The sequence below is a fragment of the Prunus persica genome, chromosome G3 (genome assembly GCF_000346465.2).
Source record: "Prunus persica cultivar Lovell chromosome G3, Prunus_persica_NCBIv2, whole genome shotgun sequence".
Lineage (NCBI taxonomy): Eukaryota > Viridiplantae > Streptophyta > Magnoliopsida > Rosales > Rosaceae > Prunus > Prunus persica.
In genome coordinates, this window is record NC_034011.1 from 10,179,756 (window position 1) to 10,197,935 (window position 18,180).

The window sequence follows — 18,180 nt, forward strand, 5'->3', positions numbered from 1 at the left end:
CAACTTTAAATTCTATCTAAAAGTCGTCATTTCTAAAATTTTAAGAGAGATTGAGTTTTTAAAAAAAATAATTGTACAAATAAAGGTTAAATTATATACTTTAAATCCATTACCCAAATAAAAAACTTTATAAATTCTAAAACATCAATTTCCGTCATTTATAAATTCCTTTGCACTTTACATTTCCTCATCCAAACAAATTGTATTTAACCCCATAATTATGTAAATAAAAATAACTAAATTAATGGAGACACAGTGTGATGTAAATTACTAAATTTCAGGAATCCTTGTCGGATTCGTAAAAGTAAACTGGTTCACTGACTATAAATAAATAAAATAAAAGGGCCAACAACACAGAAATGAGTCCTGCTTGCTTTGCATCACACACTCCCTCGCTGACCCTTCCGTGATCGAACTCTCAACCAAGCACTTTGCTTTTCTTCTTCTTCTTCCTTCTACTTTCTTTCTTTCTCGTGCTCAGATCGTAATTCACAAGCGACCTGTTTTCCTGCAACCTACCCGCTCTTTCTTCATCTGGGTCTCACGGGATTTGCTTTGGTTCCTCCTCTTTTTTCTTCTTTTTTATTTTTTTTCCCCAATATATAATTTTTTATTATTATTATTAATAGAGTTTGAATTCTACTTCAATTGGTTTTATAGTCCTTCTGAAACTCACTTTGTTCTACACCTTTCTCCTTCCGGATTTACTTTCTTTTTTTCATTATTAATAGCATGCATATCTGGGTTGGTTAAAAAGTCAGAGGCAGAGCAGAGCAACCCAGAAACCAAGCGAGTGAGAGACAGAGACAGAGAGAGATAGAGGAAAAGAGACAGACAGAGACAGAGAAGGTGCCCATGGCTTCAAGGAACTTGGAGAAGATGGCTTCAATTGACGCACAGCTGAGGCTGCTGGCACCAGGGAAGGTGTCTGAGGATGACAAACTGATTGAGTATGATGCTTTGTTATTGGATCGCTTCCTTGACATTCTTCAGGATTTACATGGAGAGAGTCTCAGAGAAACGGTATTGGGTTTGTTTTTTGTTTAAATTAATCAATTTATTTGTTAGTAATCTTTGACTACTTTTAGCTTAGTGTGCTAAAGTTTGATAGTTAAGCGAATTTGATGGATACCCATGTTAGTTTTGATGAAGTTTCATCGTTTTTCTTGGTTATTATCTATGTTTTTGTTTCTCACCTTGATATTATCGCTTTGTTTTTATAATGCTTGTTTGGGAATATCTTGACTTTTTTCTTTTTTATTCTTAAAAGAAAATTGTGGAAGAAACTATCTTGTGTACCAACTTGCTCTTTCGTTTAAATTTTCAATTCTCATTCGTCTTTCTGTTTAGTCCTGCTGCATTTTGGAAGACTCAAAAGTTCACTCCTTTAGCGCTGGTAGTGTTGATGGCGTTTTGGTTTAATAATGATTTAGATTTTAACATATGAAATTTCATTCAAAAGGTTCTGCATTTTAGATAACTGGGGCACTTCTTACATGAGATTATGTGATGATAAACGAGTAATTTATTGACTGTTGTAATTTAATTTGGACTAGGTGCAAGATTGTTATGAACTTTCCGCAGAATATGAAAGAAAGCAGGACCCTAAAAAATTGGAGGAACTTGGGAAGGTTCTAACGAGTTTGGATCCTGGGGACTCGATTGTCATTGCTAAGTCCTTTTCTCACATGCTTAACTTGGCCAATTTGGCCGAGGAAGTTCAGATTGCTTATCGAAGGAGGATCAAGTTGAAGAAGGGAGACTTCGCTGATGAGGCTTCAGCTACTACAGAGTCAGACATTGAAGAGACTCTCAAGAGGCTTGTGGGAGACCTGAAGAAGTCCCCGGAAGAAGTTTTTGATGCCTTGAAGAACCAGACTGTAGATTTGGTCCTAACAGCACATCCTACTCAGTCTGTTCGAAGATCCTTGCTTCAAAAGCACGCAAGGTTCACTCTCCACTTACCTTTTTCATTTCTCTTTTGTAAGAAGACAAATTGCAGAAGCCCACTGGTTAAGCAACTTGCCCAGGATATGTTTATTATCCAGATCCACTTTGGACTGCTAAAAGAAAATTGTGTAGGATTAGACATGTTGTATTGATGGTATGTTATTTTGGTACTGACATTGTGTAATATGGACCATTTCAGGGTAAGAAATTGTTTGACACAGTTGTATGCTAAGGACATTACACCTGATGATAAACAGGAACTCGATGAGGCTCTACAAAGAGAGGTATGTGGAAACCAATGATGGAATGTTGTTTACTGATGCTTTGTACACTCATTGTAGATTTTTGTTATGTTCTTGGCCAAATTAAAATTTAAAAACGCATTTTCTCTGGACTATGCTAATGTTTTCCTTAAGGTTGTTGGAATTGCCAATGCAGTTGCACCCAGATGCCAATATACATCTCTCTCTGTCTCTGTCTCTGTCTGTCTGTCTGTCTGTCTGTCTGTCTGTCTGTCTGTCTGTCTGTCTGTCTGTCTCTCTGTCTCTCTCTCTCTCTCTCTCTCTCTCTCTCTCTCTCTCTCTCTCACGACAGAAAATTGCTTCCCCAACACGTGCCTCCACAAATTTGATTTCTCCAATAATTTCTTCTAGTGTAGAATAATTGCTCTATAATAATAAGCTTTTATTTTATAACCAAAAGAAGCTTTTGTTTCAAATTGATATAATTTAACTTCGCCTTTCATGTAGATTCAAGCTGCATTTCGTACAGATGAAATCCGAAGGACTCCTCCAACCCCTCAAGATGAGATGAGAGCGGGAATGAGCTACTTTCATGAGACAATTTGGAAAGGTGTACCGAAATTCTTACGTCGTGTTGACACTGCTTTGAAGAACATAGGGATAAATGAACGTGTTCCTTACAATGCCCCTCTCATTCAATTTTCTTCTTGGATGGGTGGGGACCGTGATGGTATGTTCATCTCATGCAAGTACTGGATGAGCTTATTCTGTCCTTACACAGTGCCTTATTTTTTATTATTTTTATTTTTTATTATTTATAATCTATATGGCCTATCACTCCACACTCACTCTAAAATCATGCCTTAGAATGATTTTGATGCTTCTGTACCTTAACATCTGCTTGATATGGACTGCAGGAAACCCCAGGGTCACTCCTGAGGTTACACGGGATGTATGTTTATTGGCTAGAATGATGGCTGCTAACTTGTACTTCTCCCAGATAGAGGATCTTATGTTTGAGGTGTCAAAAGAATCATTACTTCCACTTAGATTTGTTATATGATTCTTCTGTTCAGAGTACTTGAATACTTTTTTTTCTTTTTCTTTCCATAATGTATTTCTTATTACCATTTTTTTTCACAGTTATCTATGTGGCGCTGCAATGATGAGCTTCTTTCTCGTGCTCATGAACTTCATAGGTCTTCAAAGAAGGATGCGAAACACTATATAGGTATGCAATAGAGATGACTTCATGTTTTTATCATCCTGGATTGAAACTTTTCCAATAGTTGGTAAAGCTTCAAATCTTTGGCTTACTAAGTTGAACTTTTAGCGGAATGGCATGCCTAATCGTCAAAACTAGCTGAAAATTCTTAGTTCTATTAACTTTTTTGACTTTTTTAAAATTCAAGTGTGCAATGGATTTATTTATTAACTATGCTTTTCGGATGCAGAGTTTTGGAAGCAAATTCCTCCAAATGAGCCTTATCGTGTTATTCTTGGTGATGTAAGAGACAAGCTATACAGTACACGTGAACGTGCTCGCCAATTGTTAGCCAATGGAATCTCTGAAATTCCTGAGGAAACAACCTTTACAAATGTTGAACAGGTCTCTCCTAACCACCAGCATTATGTATTTGGTTGTAGAGTTATAAAACAAACTTAATTGCCAAAGTCTACCCAATTTTAAGATTTGTTCAGCTTTAAACTTGGGGTAGTCTTTGAATAAATTACAATTGACATTCAGTATTGAAATCATGTTTGATTGTTCCCCATCTTTCATGCTCATGCAACAATGTTTCGTATTAGAGCTGATTTTGTCTTTTTGTTCCCTTGTAGTTCCTGGAGCCTCTCGAACTGTGTTACCGGTCACTCTGCTCTTGTGGCGATCGGCCAATTGCTGATGGAAGCCTTCTTGATTTCTTACGGCAAGTTTCCACTTTTGGGCTCTCTCTTGTGAGACTAGACATACGGCAAGAATCAGACAGGCACACTGATGTCCTCAATGCTATAACAAGGCACCTGGAGATTGGGTCTTATCGAGAATGGTCCGAGGAACGTAGACAAGAATGGCTCTTGTCTGAGCTTAGTGGCAAGCGCCCCCTTTTTGGTTCTGATGTTCCCAAGACTGAAGAAATTGCTGATGTGCTGGACACATTCCATGTCATTTCAGAACTTCCCTCGGACAATTTTGGTGCTTATATTATCTCAATGGCGACAGCACCATCTGATGTGCTTGCTGTTGAGCTTTTGCAACGTGAATGTGGTGTGAAGAAACCACTAAGGGTTGTCCCATTGTTTGAGAAGCTTGCTGATCTTGAGGCTGCTCCTGCTGCCGTGGGCCGTCTCTTTTCAATAGATTGGTACAAAAACAGGATCAATGGGAAGCAAGAAGTCATGATAGGATACTCAGATTCAGGAAAGGATGCTGGCCGTCTATCTGCAGCATGGCAGTTATACAAGGCTCAAGAAGAGCTCATAAAGGTTGCGAAACAATATGCGGTTAAGCTTACAATGTTTCATGGTCGAGGTGGAACAGTTGGAAGAGGAGGGGGGCCCACTCATCTTGCTATATTGTCTCAGCCACCAGACACAATTCATGGTTCACTTCGTGTTACAGTTCAAGGTGAAGTTATTGAACAATCATTTGGGGAGGAGCACTTGTGCTTTAGAACACTCCAGCGTTTCACAGCAGCTACACTTGAGCACGGAATGCATCCTCCTGTCTCACCAAAGCCTGAATGGCGTGCACTAATGGATGAGATAAGGAATACACCGTTCAATAGTTTTCCAGGAACCTCGTTTTGTTGAATACTTTCGCCGTGTAAGTATCCTACTTATCCAACGTGATCGTCCTTTCAATATATATGTACTTTGTGTGTGTGTGTGAGTGAGTGATGTGTGTGTGTGTGTTTGTGTGTATAAACTAACCATTTCAATAACATGAATCCCCCTTGATGCATTAGCAACAATGTATTAGTTTCTCTTTTGGGTCAATGGTATGTTAGTTACTAATTTAATCCTTTATGAAAGATAGTGTGTTGAATCCCGAAATTGAGTTTCAAGAATCATTCCTCTGTTGTCTTCCTCTTACATGCTTTGCCTACCTTAACATCAAATTTGTTCATTATTAGTTTTAAAGCTACCTATCCGATCAGGACAGAATTGGCCGATGAAGATTGTTCTGTAATAATTTTCTCTTGGATAATGCAGGCAACACCAGAGATGGAGTATGGCCGGATGAACATTGGGAGTCGTCCTTCAAAACGAAAGCCAAGTGGAGGCATTGAATCACTACGTGCAATCCCATGGATATTTGCTTGGACCCAAACAAGATTTCATTTACCAGTGTGGCTTGGGTTTGGGGCAGCATTTAAGCATGCTATTGACAAGGATGCGAAAAATCTCCATATGCTTCGAGAGATGTATAATCAGTGGCCTTTCTTCAGAGTGTCGATTGATTTAATTGAGATGGTGTTTGCCAAGGGCGACCCGGGTATTGCCTCTCTGTATGACAAGCTGCTTGTGTCAGAAGACCTATGGTCATTTGGAGAGAGATTGAGGGCCAACTATGAAGAAACTAAGAGCCTCGTCCTCCAGGTAATGCAGTTTAGGCAGCCCTTTACACTTACTTTTGCAAAGGACAAATTAAATTACTCTACATCTGTGTCCATAACCACCTTCTTACTTTTTCCTTAACTTGATTGTAAAACCATAAGAGCATATATCTGAGGCTAATGTTAATTTAAAAATGTAAATTATCAATTTTATGAAAAAATTTCTGAAGTGCTATTGGTGTTGTTTTATTACTTATTTCTACAAGTTTAAAGTTTTTTGAGCGAATATAATTAGTTTGACTGCACATGCAGTTATCTTAAGAAACTAATATCATTTTCTGTTAATTTTGTAGGTTGCTGGACATAGGGCTCTTCTGGAAGGAGATCCTTATTTAAGGCAGAGACTCCTCCTCCGTGACTCTTACATCACCACACTTAATGTGTGCCAAGCCTATACACTGAAGCAGATTCGTGATCCGAACTACCATGTTAAAGTAAGGCCACACTTGTCAAAGGAGTACATGGAAACAACAAGCAAGCCAGCGGCAGAGCTCGTAAAGCTTAATCCAACAAGCGAGTATGCTCCTGGACTAGAAGACACACTTATTTTGACCATGAAGGGTATTGCTGCTGGAATGCAGAATACCGGCTGAAGTTTAGGTATCTTGTATTTCAGTAACTTATGTTGGAACGTATGAAGTATTGTACGAAATGGATGCTCTCTGCTTATAAGTGCTCTAAACCTCTATCGAATAAAAACTTTTGTAATAAGTTTAATAAAAATAGCGTTTTGGTTTGTGTGAACTAGAATTTTCCTTCTCTATGGCTTTCATGTTGTGGAAATTTATTACTTGAGGTTTTCTTTTTGCAACAGCAGCCGGGAACATACCGGTTATGATATAAACCATATGCTCATACTTTTGTGCTTCTCCATCTGTTCAAATTTTCGTTGTTTGTATTCCCCTTTTGTTTTATAAAAGGAAAATATTTAATGCTTTTTATTACGAATGGTTCTGAGGTTTGAAAAATTATCACCTTCCGTCCTTGACAGTTTTTTGTGACACCAATGGTTTTGTTAAGGTTACACCTTGCACGTTAAAATGGAGAAAAGAAAAAAAACAGAGTAATCACAAAAGCCAGCGCCACCCCCACCCCATCCTCTTGAGCCCTGACACCCCACACCCATCCCTGCAGCACCTCCCTTCCGGCGCCCCTCTCTCTCTCTGGACATTTGTTTTGAAATTTGCATTTTGAATTCTCCATCTTGGCATCTTGAAAGGTGCTGTTGCTGCCCTTTTTTCTTTTCTTTCTTTTTGGTAATATTTGCTGCCCAATTTTCATCTCTGCTGAAGTTGGGTAAGTTGAAAATGAAAGTGCCAACTCAACTCAACTCGCGGTAATCTGGGCGAGGTGGATTTTGGCTGTGTTGGAGAGGAGAGCGGCAGTGGAGGTGGGTGTGGGCTGGATCCGCGGGGGTTAAGTTGGAGGAAGGTAAGATTGGGGTTGGCTGGGTGGGATTATGGGAGGTGGCTGGTGGTAGAACTGGCAGGTCATTTGTTTTTAATAAAAATTTTAATATTTATCTTTTTAAAAAAAGTTTAATTTTCTTTTTAATATAATATTACACCTTTTGTTTAAGCCTATATTCTATTGGATGTGTGGTTTGATATACGTGCTACGCCAGCATTTTAATAGAAAAATTGATGGAAGTCAAGGGAAGGACCATTTTGATGTTCGTAGGATAACCTTAAGGATCATTAATGTCACCAAAAAAAAAAAGGGTGAAAGGCAATAATTTCGTAAACCTCAAGGACCATTCGTGATAAAAAGCCTAAAATATTGCTATTTTAATATGAGATAAATCTTCATACCAAATTGGTGAATTTTTTCAATTTTGATACAATTTTTTTATGAAGAAACTTGATAGAGATGTTTAAAAAATATATGAAATATATTATAGATATATTTTGAGGTTTTAGGAGAAGGAACAAATCTATATATATAAAGCAAAATGCAAAGAATGGTGAAACATTCAAAATACCAAAAAGTATCCTTGGTTAATTCAAACATTAAGAATTGATATTATAAATTAAACGAGGATAATCTGGTAAATTCACATTTTTACATACTAAAAAAAATTAAAATTAAAAACAAAATCAGATATTAAATCCTACTTTTATAAAACATAACTACCTATGCTATCTTTTCTTAATTTTAAAAATAAAATAAAAAATAAAAATAAAATTAATTGGCACATGCGTGATGCATGAAGGGAACTCGTATGGTATTTTTAGTTTTACTTATATAAGTGGAGAGAAAAATCATTATCTAAATTCTAATGGACTGGACATGCGTCAACAACTCTCATCCAATTTAACTGTATAATTCTTCCTTTGTCAGGATTTAATTGTCTATGTAGATTTGGATAAAGTCAAGAACAAAATAAAAGTTTCTCAGCATACATGGTCTTAGCTTCCCCACTCTGCCCTCGAGTTCAAATCCCCCTCCTCATAGTCTAAATTTGATTATATTAAAGTAGAATATTACTTCTATAAAAAAAATAATAATAATAAAGGTTTTTCATGCTGAAACAGTTGAAGTAATCAAATCTTGAGGATTTTAGCTCTGACTGGAACATGTATTGCTTGCTGACAAGAGGTCAATGCTTGCCCCTCCAATAAATTTAAAAAAGAAAAAAAAAATGTAGTTATCTGAAAATATTACAAATGGTACGAGGCAAATTATAGACAAATATATTCAATTCCCTTGTTTTACAACATTCATACAGAACAAAAGACAACTAACATCAATAACTAGTATACAGTTCTGTTCAATTCACTACACGTCTTCACTTCCGAGCAGCTTATCTGTACATTCAGGTAATTAAATGAAAAAACAGATAAAAAATAGAAACTATGCACAATAATTTTTCAAGGATTTTCAAGTCGTAAATTGTAACTTGAAAATATGGGATCACACCACCCAGAGTAATTCCAATGTAGTTAGTTTCTATTGGAGGAAAGTTGGCCATCTTTCTTAACATTTATCAATTATCTGCGAGTATAATACAAAATTCACGAACTTTGTAATTCGAAACTCAAATCGCATAGTTTCATATTCGAAAAATGTTAGGTTGGTGAAAGTTTGGCCATATAGTTTTCTCAATTTCAGCCAAAAGAGTGAAAGCGTGCTAACCAGCTGGAAACAATTGAGAGCAAAACAAACCTCTGAAAGCTGCATCAGAACTATCAATGGGATATTCTGCTGATCTATGAAGATGGGAAGGTTTAGCTTGAACTTGTGTCTGTTTTCTCAGCTACAGGAAGTGCTTCCTCTATAGCTTGGATAAAAGTAGCAATCTTGTATGTGAAGAATCCCACTAACATTGGTATCAATTCCAGTTGCATAAATCCATATTGTGGAACGACGAGCCTGCACCCAAACTCAAAACTGTTAGTCAATGAAAAAGAGTCATGGCTATTGAATTTCTTGTCTTCAGCCATATCCACAGAAGCATTAAGCACAACCACTGTAGATAAAAGCATAATCACAAATGGTTATTTGATACCAATTTCACTGTAAAAATTTTCCAATAAAAATAGGGAAGGCATTTAAAAGAAACTTGCAGAAACCACCAATGGAAGTGTCTATTAAAGAAAGAAGATGAGTACAGTACATGGCAAGAGGAACATGCCAGTGCAGATGCTTACCCATTCCACCTGTTAAAGATCATGACTAGTACAACAGGAACCAATAGCCTCGGTTGCCCAATCGCTCCCCTGCATTAAAAGTCCATAACGTTAAATGATATTCTTCTTTGTTCTTTAAAAACAGCATATGTAAGATCTTGCTTTTTATGTCCCTTTTAAGGAGCTGCTTTGAGCTGAAACACCATTTATTTAAGTAATATTTACAAATATGGAAGGACAATTCACTCGATCAACAGGCAGTGTGGAGGTTGAAAGATTTCAAAAAAGATTTGTAAGTTGGAAGCTTACAAGAAGCCTAAACCTGGTTAGCACTAGCAACATAAGGTAATACTGGTGCTAGCAGGCATCTTCACCTGAAGCTTCAATAAATTGATAGCAGATCAGGGAAGGTAGCTAGTTGTTGTTCAGAGTGAATTTTCCCAACATCTTGATGGATGTGTGTATGAAGTTAAAGAAAACATCAAATTGCGTATTGAACTCCTCATGAATACGTGCGCATATATGTGAAGGAACTTCAATTAATTAATCAAATTTTGGCCTATTAGTTACTCAGTACAAAACATACAGCTGATGTATTTATTATTAGGCAATAGTCATTTATCACATACTTGAGAAGTCCCCTTGCTCCATCTGCCATGGAATCCACGCTACTCCCCAGCATACGCATGTAAGCCACAGAACCAAGCAACCCAACACCATAGCTGAATGCATAAGAGATGGATGAGCAATCCAACACTATAGCTGAATGCCATCAACAAATTATAATCTATAAAAAATGTATATGAAACACCATCAGATGTCCTGAGATGGTAAATGTCGTAAGAACTACCTTTCACTAGTGAATCTCTTTAGAATTAACACACCCAAAAAAAAAAAAAAAAACAATTAGCAGGGCTCACATTTGTTCACATACTAATAAACGAAATAGGCAGTACAAATTTTAGTATCAAACTAAGCAGAACGAATTCTATTGGTTGCATTCTCACAGATAAAACTATCAGGAAATATTCTATTGGTTGCATGCTGACAGATAAAACTATCAGGACACATTCTATTGTTGAACAAAAATAGAAGCTATGGACTTTTATTGAACCTTAAAAAAGCTAGAAACCTTAAATGTCATTGTCATGACTTATCCTAATCGTTAAACCATGGAGTTACTTTTATTGCACTTTAGTTTGCAGGCAACATACAAGTAATGTAACACCCTGAACCCATATGTACGATCTCAAATTGCACAGTCAACTCAACAAAACTGCCCTCCTAATCATTTATTTACTTTAAATAAGCAGTATAAAATTTTCTTAAACTACAAGTTCTGTACATATAATATAGTTGTAGGACTGCCATGAAAACTTTTACGGTACAAAAAGGGAAGAAAAAAGAAAGAAACAGAAAGCATGTAGAAAGAAGATAATCTTAAGACGTTTCCCATGCAGTTCACAAATTTGCTCGCAGGAATGGAAAAGTAGAAAATGAACCTGGCAACCAAGATCTGGGATGACAGGACTTTAATAAATAAATAAATAAGAACCGAAAAGTCCATACCTAGCTGCAATTTCAGGGGAATATGAAACATAAGCTGAGACTAACCCAACACCGCCTAAACCTAGTGTAAGGAATTGCAACCTCTTCTTTAACTGTAATAGCAACATCAAACGAAAAGTAATATTATTCTTTTTTTAAATTCTAGAAGTGCCAAAGGAGCATGAATATGAACAAAGGCAGGATGGTATAGATGATAAAGTGGACCAGTACTGCAGAGAAGTACCTTAAAATACTGTTTCCTATACTGTTCAGCCAATACTTTTGGGTCCTCCTGAGAGCGCCTTAATTCCCGAAACATCACTTCCTGCAGGTTATATCAAAGTGAGAAGCAGCAAAACAAGAAGCACATCCTTCAAAGTAACAAAAGTTGAACTGAAAGTTCTATTTTTAAATATAAAAAGCCTTATTCGCTTCTATAAGCTGTAAAGGCCTTGACATATAGATGACCAAGTGGCTGGATACCAATGGGGCTTTTATTAAATATCAGACGTACACTGCCTCCAGTTGCAGCCTTAGTTGCTCTATCCCACTTATCTTGCTCACGCCGTGTTGGTGCCAATTTCCATTTGATACTAGTGCTGCTGGCACTCTGGCAATAAATAAATTTCAGAAAAAGAAAAGTTGTAAATGCACAACTACCCTGAGATAAAAGTACTTGGATTGAAAAGTTAAAGACATTCATCATACTTGTGCTGGAGCCTCAACAGGTTCTATCTTGGGCTGGGCAGGAGAAGCAGTGAGTTCTTTGCTGAAATCAACTTCTAAACTGCATGTCCATATTTCAGTCAAGTTTTGAGAACAAAATTTTTATTTTAAATTTTTTTTAAAAGGAAAACAACTGAAACTATTGGTGAGAACAAACCTGTCAAGAGTCATGACTCTATTCAAGCTAAGAAACCCAGAAGGCTTTTCCTGATTACACCAAACACGCTTGATCACACAGCAAAACCACATAAACCATTCACAAAGAAAAAGACCACATGAGCATTCACCAAGACTATGTTTTCATTGCTAGGAAAAAACAAGGAAAGGAACATGAATTATTATCGTGCTTTCTTTTTTCCTTGTTAAGCCAAATTCAGCCAGAAAACGATGAAAGGGGCTTGGTTTAGATATCATACGACGAATCACGATAGCCAGTAACGCAATGTTCAAATTCCTCCTTTTCTTTCTTTCCTTTCAGTTCTTCAGTAACCAAACCAAAATGTCTAAGTAACAAGAAAGACGCCAAATTGACGAACAAACAAAAACCCATCTAATAGATTACTAAGCTAAATCAACATACATGTAAAAAAATCTAATATCATATCAAAATCCATACATTTGAATAACCCATTATTCTCCAACCACCCAAACATCAATATTTACAATCAAATTACCCAACCAAACCATCCAATCAAATGACAAACATAAGAAACACTAAACGAAACAAACCCAGATACGAAATCAATCAGCTCAGAAAAAAAGAAAAGACTAATGAAATTGAAACCTGAACAGTAGTGGCTTGAGTGGAAGAGTCAGGGTCCTGAATGAGTTTTTTCATGCGGTCCATGAATTCTCTGTTCCAAATGAAATCATCAGAGGTAAGCGGGTCATCTTCGCCTCCCCAGTACTTTCGGAGCTTGGTTGTGGTTGGTGGGCCACCATACTCCCCTGGAGCTACCCCAGTGGACCATTTCATGGGCTTCTTCTTGGGCAATAGGATCTTGGTCTGTCTTGGGTCTGGTACAGGTGGAGTTGCTGAGTCTGGGGAGATGGGTGTTGCTGTGGAGGTCACTGAGAGACAGTGGTTCAGAATTGCCATTGCTTTTTTTGTTGATAATGAATCAATGACGATAAAGAAAGAGCTTCTGCTATTAATGGAACATACAAGTGTAATTTTTGTACGTTCGGGTCCTGTGTACTACCTTCCAATACACATGACACATAGAACATGTAGAAGTATTCTTCAATAAAACATCAAAATAAAATATGACTTATTATCATAAAACGTCTCTAAGATTTATAAAACTATCAGATTATATCTTTAATGTTTTTTTTGTTATTCGTGGTCCTCAAGGTTAGTATGTATGATCATAAATAGTCCCTGCCGTTAGGTTCCGTCAAAAACTCTGTTAGTTTCCTGGCGTGACATATATGTATATCACAAAACATCCTTGAGGTTCACAGACCTATCACAAATGGTCCTTATGAAATTTTTTAATTTTTTAAATTTAAAATTCATAAAATTTTTGTTTTCTTTTTAAAATTTTATGAATTATAATTATTTAAAAATATATATTAAATTTTAAATACATGTGATACTATATTATTGTAGATGTTGGCTCCATATATATGCCACATCAACAAACTAATGAATTTTTTTAAAATAATTTAAAATTCATAAAATTTAAAAATGAAAAAAACTAAAAGTTTAGGGTTCATAAATGATCCTCAAGATTAAAATCCTTCTACAAATGATTTTTTCATTTATAAATAATTTTAAAAAGAAAACTAAAATTTTATGAATTTTAAATTAAAAAATAAAAAAAAATTCATAGGGACCATTTGTGATAAATGTGTAAACCTCAGGGATGTTTTGTGATATATATGTATGCCACGTCAACAAACTAACAGAGTTTTTGACAGAATCTAACGGCAGGAACCATTTGTGATTGCACATACTAACCTTGAGGACCATAAGTAATACAAAAAAACATTAAGAATGCAATATGATAGTTTCATAAACTTTGTGGACGTTTTGTGATAATAAGCCAATAAAATATTTCCACATGTTCCATGTATGTATACATGGGATGTATCATTCAACATACATGGATATATATATATATATATATTGAGATTTTCTATTTAAACCTTGCAATTCTTTTTGTTCACCTCAATACTTAAATCATTAAGTTGTAAGTTTTATTATCGTATAAAAAGACAAAAAAAGGTTATCCAACTTAAGTACATTTATACACACACCCCATAGACCCTACCACTCTTCATATTAAGTTTTAGAAACCTCCTTCCAACTTCCTATTTACAAACTCTCTCTCTCTCTCTCTCTCCCTCTCTATTTCTCAAGTTCTCAACTCAACAATACCCAAGTGTTAGAATTCCAGTTACAATTTTTGGAGAGAGATAAAGCTGTTCTCTATCTAGAAAGTATTAAATTTTGGATTTGGGGTTTCATTTGTTTGTGTTTTTTCTTTTTGCTGGGAACAAAGAAAATTGTGGGGTTTATATAGAAAATCTCTTTTAGTTCTTATTTTTTCAGTTTTGGGTGTATTTAAGGGTAGTTTGGGAAGATAATGGGGTTTTCTTAGAAATTGTGAAAATTTAAATTAAAAGTTGGGGTGAACTTAGAACATGGGGTGAACTAAGAGAAGTGTGGGGTTTAAATAGAAAATCTCTATATTTTTTGGTAAGTACCATGAGATGTCTGGGCCAGCTTGCACGCACCTCGACAAATCCTCACTCACTGAGCCTGCCGATGGCCACCAGATGTTGCAACTATTAGGATTCGAACTGGAGAGCAAACCCAGCTAAACCCATGTATCTTTTCACATGTCCTGTGTGATTACCATAGGGCACCATCTATTTTTAATGAAGCGCTAATTGAGTTTTTTTGTTTTGTTTGTTTTTTTTAAATACCGATTATAGCATGTTAAGGTGTTGGGGGATTTTTTTTGGTAAACACCACGAGGTGTTCCCACACTCGAAGCTGGTGCTTCGGGCAAAGGAGATATGCGCCAACACAGGTCGTCCTACTTTGTGTTAGATGGGTGTGTGCAGGCATGCCAGCATGGTATACCATGCATTCGAATATGATGTTGATGGAAGAATGGATGGATTGAGTGCGCTTGTTTGGATATGACTTCGCTCAAAGAGATTGTGGCCTATAGAGGAACAGTTCTGAGCTGTCAGGTTCACGGCCTGAACTACAAGGTCATTGATTGGGGTCAATGGCAGAAGACGGTCGGTGGATTTGAATGGTGCTCCAGCGCCTCACTAGATTGTTAAGGCTGTATGATATATGGAGTGGACGGAAAAATAACAGGGATGATCTAAGGGGCTGCATTTAGTCTTTGCTTTTGGCTATGGGTCCTTCGGTCATCATGGCTTTGAGTTATTAATTAATTTTTCGTTTGAGTGGCTGCCAATCAGTGCGCTTCCCAAAACAGTGGACATGTTCCCCTGCTGTTCAGTCTTATCCTCGGTCTCTGGCGATCTGGGTCGTGACAGAGTTCATGGTCTACGACCTATCCTGATTGGATGCCAACTTGAGTGGGTTGTGGATCTGCCTATGTTATAGCTGTTTTTGAATTAATGCCTTTAATCAAGGGGCAGAAAGCTTTTTTCCCTTCTAAAACTCCGTTCCAGGTTTCCTTCAGTGGGACCCTTGCGCATGTCTCGAGGTAATGGGTAGGTCATTGGCCATTCTCAACTGTCTGCTCGCTCTCGACCCTGCGTACCATGATTGCGTTCTCCCATATGTTGTATGTTGGTGGCTCGACCTAGACCTCTCATACCGTGACCACGTGTGTTAACAACTAGGTCGTCATCTTAGGCAACTTTTATCCATTGGGCCGAAAAATAGCCTCAACATGGGAAAGCTTGACCGATTTGGCTCTGTACTTTAAGGCCAGTTTCCCCCGAGCTCAAGCCAGAGGATTGATGACGTCAACGGTAAAAAAAATTTAAACCAACGTGCGTTGACGTTAGCTCTGCGCAAGCTCCAATGGGTAGAAAATAGGTGTCACGCCCCCAGCGCTCCGATCTGCTTCTCCTCCTCCAATCCAACGGCTGGCATTTTTTTGATAATAAAATTATGAAAAAAATCGAAATTTTTTTTAAAAAATACTAAAAAATTCTGATTTTTTTTCCCTATAAATACCTATAAATACCCTTCACTTTCAACATCAATCCTCATACATTTTATTCTACTTCTACTATTATTCACTCTTTACTCAACATTTTCCTCTTTTTCACCTTGTATTTTTATTTCTTATCTTTATGGCTTCTTCTAACGAAATCGGAGGGGCATGGAGCACCATGGAAGATGTTTCCTTGTCTGAGGTTTGGCTACAAGTTTGTCATTGTCCCGTGTCAGGCAATGAGATAAAATTTTTTCATATGTCGAAAAAAATTCATGCCAAATTTTGTGAAAAAATTCCGGGGTCGACTCGTACAGAAATGGCATTGTCTAGTAGGTGGAAAATTCTCAATAAAGATTTGAAAAAATGGAGAGATGCCTTGACAAAAGCGATGGACAACTATAGAAGCGGGAAAAATCGTAGTAACTAGGTAAGTATTTTGTAATTTTCGTTTTATTAAGTTTAATGTCCTAATATATATATTTTGTTAATATTTATTGCATGTTCAATATTTTGTTAATATTTCTTGCATTTCCAATTGTTTCTTAATATTTCTTGCACTTCGAATTTATTTGTAAGGTTAATTGCATTTCCAATTTTTTTATTTTTGTTACTTGCATACCCAATATATTTTAAATATTTCTTGCATTTCCATTTTTTTTTTAAAATAGAGGATTCAAGCACAGATGTGGTTTGGTGCAACTGGGCAAGGCAAAAAAATTTTCAACCATCATGAATGTTGGGAGGTGGTGAAAAATTGCAAACGCTTCAGAATTATTCCCACGGGTCCCGTTGTTAAATTAAACAAAACGCTACTCCGTGATTCAATGACATCGGATTCACCTATCGATTCCCCTATGAGTCAAGATCACCCATCGAAAAGGAGCCAAGGCCCATTGGCCGAAAGGCTGCGAAGGCAACGAAAGTGGGTAATTCGAGCAATAATACATCAAAATTTTTGGAGGAAATTGCAAGACAGAACCAAACTAGAATTGAAATGGAGCAGAAACGCCAAGAGGCCGAGATGACAATTCGAGCCGAGTATGCACAAGAAAGGGAGTATTTGAGCAAAAAAGAGATACAAAAGACGGATCGGGAAACCATGGCGATGGATACAAGCCATATGTCCCCTGAAACAAAACAATTTTGGAAGCTAGAACGAAGATTGCCTTTCACCGTCCATAGATGCTCCATTAAGTCAACTTGACGCCTTTCATGAATATACGAAGATTGCATCTCTGTATATCGATCTATCATCCGGGTCATGAAACGACCATCCCTCACCAACGGTTCCCGCTCAAACGGTTCTCCACTTGGCCCCATGGGCCTTTCATAAATCCATGTCAAGGTCGTGGTCATTGGATTCGGTTCGTAGACCTCTAAAGCATCATAATCGTAGTCATCCTCCACAATCATATTATGGAGGATGATGCAAGTCATCATAATGCTTATGAGGATCTCCTCATCAAACATACGAGCAGCACCTCGAATAATCAACCACCGAGCTTGAAGGATGCCAAAACACCTTTCAACATCTTTCATGTATCCTTCTTGATAGGTAGCAAATAAGTTTTGCTTCTGGGATCGGGGATTCAGAATGGATTTGACAAATGTGGTCCACCTCGGGTAGATGCCGTCAGCTAGATAATACCCCGTATGGTAGACTGTATTGTTGACTTGATAGGTGATATTGGGGCCTTAACCTCTCAAAACATCTTTGAAGACGGGGGATTAACCCAGCACGTTGAGGTTATTTTCGGATCCAGCAACTCCGAAGAAGGCATGCCAAACCCATGTGTCGAAGCCAGCAACGGCTTCAAGGATAATACTTTTTTGGCCTTTTCTATTCTCGTAATCACCTTGCAAGGCAGTTGGGCAATTCTTCCATTGCCAGTGCATGCAGTCGATGCTACCAATCATTCCTGAAAATCCTCGAGCTTCGAATTTTTGTAGAAGTCGTTGGGGGTCCTTGGGAGTATGTCTACTCAGGTAGTCCCTAGTGTACAGAATTTCAACTGCATCACAAAATCTTACCAAAGCCTCCAACGTAGTGGACTTCCCTATCCGGGCAATCTCATCCACATGATCAGCAGATGCTCCATACGCCAACATTCGTATAACAACTGTAAGCTTTTGCTCCGGAAGAAGTCCCAAAATCCCAGCAGCATCACACTTTTGAACAAAGTATGCATCATAATTGCAAATATCATGCATGACTTTATTCAACAAATGGGGTTGCATTCTAAATCGCCTTCGAAAATCAACATCAGAGTACAAAGAAGTTGAGATAAAATAATCTTCCAAAAGATTC

The 18,180-nt window shown here is 37.2% G+C and overlaps 2 protein-coding genes across 3 annotated transcripts; one reads left to right on the forward strand and one right to left on the reverse strand.

Annotated features, from left to right (window-relative positions):
* Positions 349–6,568, forward strand: LOC18781777 (phosphoenolpyruvate carboxylase 2). Its single transcript, XM_007214924.2, is given in 11 exon segments — positions 349–1,023; positions 1,557–1,948; positions 2,150–2,234; positions 2,700–2,922; positions 3,110–3,213; positions 3,336–3,423; positions 3,647–3,801; positions 4,032–4,957; positions 4,959–5,016; positions 5,406–5,792; positions 6,103–6,568. Coding segments are annotated over 11 exon segments (2,886 nt in total). The 5' UTR covers positions 349–855; the 3' UTR covers positions 6,403–6,568.
* LOC18784096 lies at positions 8,367–12,867 on the reverse strand. 2 transcript variants are annotated; one of them, XM_007215586.2, is made up of 10 exons: positions 12,497–12,867; positions 11,870–11,919; positions 11,695–11,773; positions 11,501–11,596; positions 11,231–11,311; positions 11,008–11,099; positions 10,068–10,160; positions 9,460–9,528; positions 8,975–9,181; positions 8,367–8,616 (listed from the first exon to the last, which is right to left on the reverse strand). In XM_007215586.2, exons 1-9 carry the CDS (start codon positions 12,809–12,811, stop codon positions 9,037–9,039), a joined length of 1,020 nt encoding a protein of 339 aa, XP_007215648.1. In that variant the 5' UTR covers positions 12,812–12,867; the 3' UTR covers positions 8,367–8,616; positions 8,975–9,036. The 2 variants fall into 2 exon arrangements, with proteins under 2 accessions (XP_007215648.1, XP_020416459.1); XM_020560870.1 differs by having other exon boundaries at positions 11,870–11,937; positions 12,497–12,861.

Excerpts from the sequence above, each read along its gene's own strand:
- LOC18784096 (XM_020560870.1), bottom strand. The coding sequence starts at position 12,811 with ATGGCAATTCTGAACCACTGTCTCTCAGTGACCTCCACAGCAACACCC. Across the intron at positions 11,774-11,869 it reads AGAGTCATGACTCTTGACAG|TTTAGAAGTTGATTTCAGCA; the intron begins GTTTGTTCTCAC and ends ATGGACATGCAG. Across the intron at positions 11,597-11,694 it reads CTGTTGAGGCTCCAGCACAA|AGTGCCAGCAGCACTAGTAT; the intron begins GTATGATGAATG and ends ATTTATTGCCAG.